This window comes from Taurulus bubalis, assembly GCF_910589615.1.
Source record: "Taurulus bubalis genome assembly, chromosome: 17".
NCBI lineage: Eukaryota > Metazoa > Chordata > Actinopteri > Perciformes > Cottidae > Taurulus > Taurulus bubalis.
In genome coordinates this window covers 3131128-3133627 of record NC_136605.1, presented here as the reverse complement: position 1 = coordinate 3133627, position 2500 = coordinate 3131128, and the positions used below count along the sequence as shown (strand labels likewise).

The 2500-nt window shown below is 54.2% G+C and overlaps 1 protein-coding gene across 1 annotated transcript; it reads left to right on the top strand.

Annotated features, from left to right (window-relative positions):
* Nucleotides 1-60: 60 nt before the first annotated feature.
* hoxb5a (homeobox B5a) lies at nt 61-2199 on the top strand (the record flags this gene model as incomplete). The annotated part of the gene is made up of 2 exons (XM_079233176.1): nt 61-739; nt 1955-2199. The coding sequence occupies 2 exons, from the start codon at nt 61-63 to the stop codon at nt 2197-2199; spliced, it is 924 nt and encodes a 307-aa protein (XP_079089302.1).
* Between the last annotated feature and the right edge of the window lie 301 nt (nt 2200-2500).

The following is a 2500-nucleotide window of genomic DNA, read 5'->3' as shown; positions in this document are numbered from 1 at the left end:
AACAAATCAAGCGCCCCTTAGTCCTCAGCTGTGCGCCTGCAACTCTCTAAAACAACCTAAATGAGCTCTTACTTTGTAAACTCCTTCTCGGGGCGCTACCCAAATGGCCCCGACTATCAACTGCTAAATTATGGAGCCGGCAGCGGCGCAATGAACGGCGGGACGTACAGGGACTCTTCCTCCGCCAACATGCACCATGCGACGGGCTCGTACGGCTACAGCTACAATGGCATGGACCTGACCGTCAGCAACCGGGGAGGGGGCAGCGGCGGAGGACACTTCGGGGGCGGCTCGGCCGTCGGGGACTCCCGGGGCTTCGGCTCCCCGGACCCGGAGACGGACTTCCGACAGACGTCCAGCTGCTCCCTCGCGTCCGCGGCGGATTCCCTGCTGTCACCCGGCGGCGGAGACGCCAAGTTGGGCGCGCGGAGCTCGTCGCCCCGCTCGGAGCAACCAGGAAGCGGCAATCTCGGCTCTCCGAACCTGTCCTCCGCCTCCTCCTCTTCGGGCGGCGGCGGCGGCGGAGGGAGCGCGGCGCAGCGGTTCACGGAGCTGGACGACGCGTCGCCGGACACCGAGGAGCTGCAGCATAACAACCCGCCGCCCCGGACCGGGCACCCGCAACGCGGGCAGAGGCAGGAGGGCGGCCCGGCGGGACCAGCCGCCGCCGGGACGCCGGGCAGCGACGCGCAGCCGCCACAGATATTCCCCTGGATGAGAAAGCTGCACATTAGCCATGGTACATGCTGCTGTTTACGGCGTATTAGCCCCGTGTCATAGGCGTAATATTCATAACTAGTTCAATAGAATGTCGCCTATATGTTTTGGACACATGGGGTCGGTGACAGTTTAGTGCGTGTATGGAGCCTCTTTGCGTCCAGCAGATTTATTGCTGCTTTGATTTGAGTTGTGTTACCCGGCTGCTGGAGCACATTTAGAGACGCTGTTTCTGGTTTTATCCGCACCCCACCAAACCGTTTCCACTGCGTCAATTTCACAGTTTCGTAACGTCAGAAAACCAGCCAGCGAGGTGTTTGAGCCGCCCAGTAAAGCACACACATGTTTTATTATTGCGCAATGCTTTTATGTGCAGAAGTTATGTATTTCTGAACGCATTTGGGAATTAAGAAGTAGCTGAACTAAACAGGGGGCAGCTTGCGTGTTCCCAGTGGGGTTGCAACTCGTTTTGCATTTAGAAGCTGCGGATGGTTGCCCCCCTTGTGTGTTTTTTTTTCTTCTTTTATTTTAGCAAATTCCACAAAAGCCTCATAAATCTGTCAGGGTGGTGGGGGTGGGGAGGGAAGCCCCAACAGGCTGAGGAGGGCAGACAGAGCCGGGGTGGGAAAAGACACACAGAAAAAAAGAAAATGAAAGAAAGAGAGGCCGGGAAAGCTTTTTTTTTCGAGGCTGTGGCTCCTTTGAAAAGTGAAGCTTTATTACGTGTGGGAACTTTATTAGCGAGGTGAGGCAGAGGCAGAGGACGGGCGCAATAAAAGCCTGAAGGCGGCTGGAGAGAGGGGGAGGGGGTGATGGTGAAGAAGAGGAGGCTTAAAGAAGAAAACAGTGATGTGACAAATAAAAGATCATCTGTGGATTGAAAAGGCACGAAAGGCCACTGCGCCTTTATTCTGATAAAACTGTGGGATCAGCCTTCTGTCTCACGTGTGTGTGTACGGGATATAATCATATCATCACCTGTAGCTACACTACACCAGAATATGATGCAGCAATTAGCGCAATGTGCAGAGAACACCACCTTTGCGTCTTCTGTAAAGCCTCGTTGGTGGTTATTTTATTTGAGGCTGAATTATAGATTATTGTAAGATGTTCCCGGTATTTTGTCCCCCCGCTGTTCCAGACGGTAACCCGTTCATATTGCAAGGCCCCCCTCCCCTCCCCCTCCCCCACCAATCGATCCCTAACAGCCTTTTTGTCCGTTCCCAAACCCCCATAGATATGACAGGTCCGGACGGGAAGCGGGCGCGCACGGCGTACACGCGCTACCAGACGCTCGAGCTGGAGAAGGAGTTCCACTTCAACCGGTACCTCACGCGGCGGCGGCGCATCGAGATTGCGCACGTGCTCTGCCTCACGGAGCGGCAGATCAAGATCTGGTTCCAGAACCGGAGGATGAAGTGGAAGAAGGACAACAAGCTGAAGAGCATGAGCCTGGCCACCGGCAGCGCCTTCCAGCCCTGAGGGAGGCAGAGGAGAGAAACACACCCAGAATAAACCCTCACGTTGAACTACCGTGCGCGGCTTCTTCCCGCGAGGGGACCGGCAGACTAGAACTGAAAGAAAGCGGAACATGGAGCGATGAAGACGGCGATGAAGAAACAAATGTACAAATATCTAGATTAAACAAAAAAGAAAGAAAAAAGAAACACTTCCTAACTATCAACGGAGTACTGTACAGAAACGCAGCACTTTTTATTTCCTCGGCATGTTGGTGTTTTAGGGCAACGTCAATACAAACTGTGGTACATGCTCTTGTAAAAAA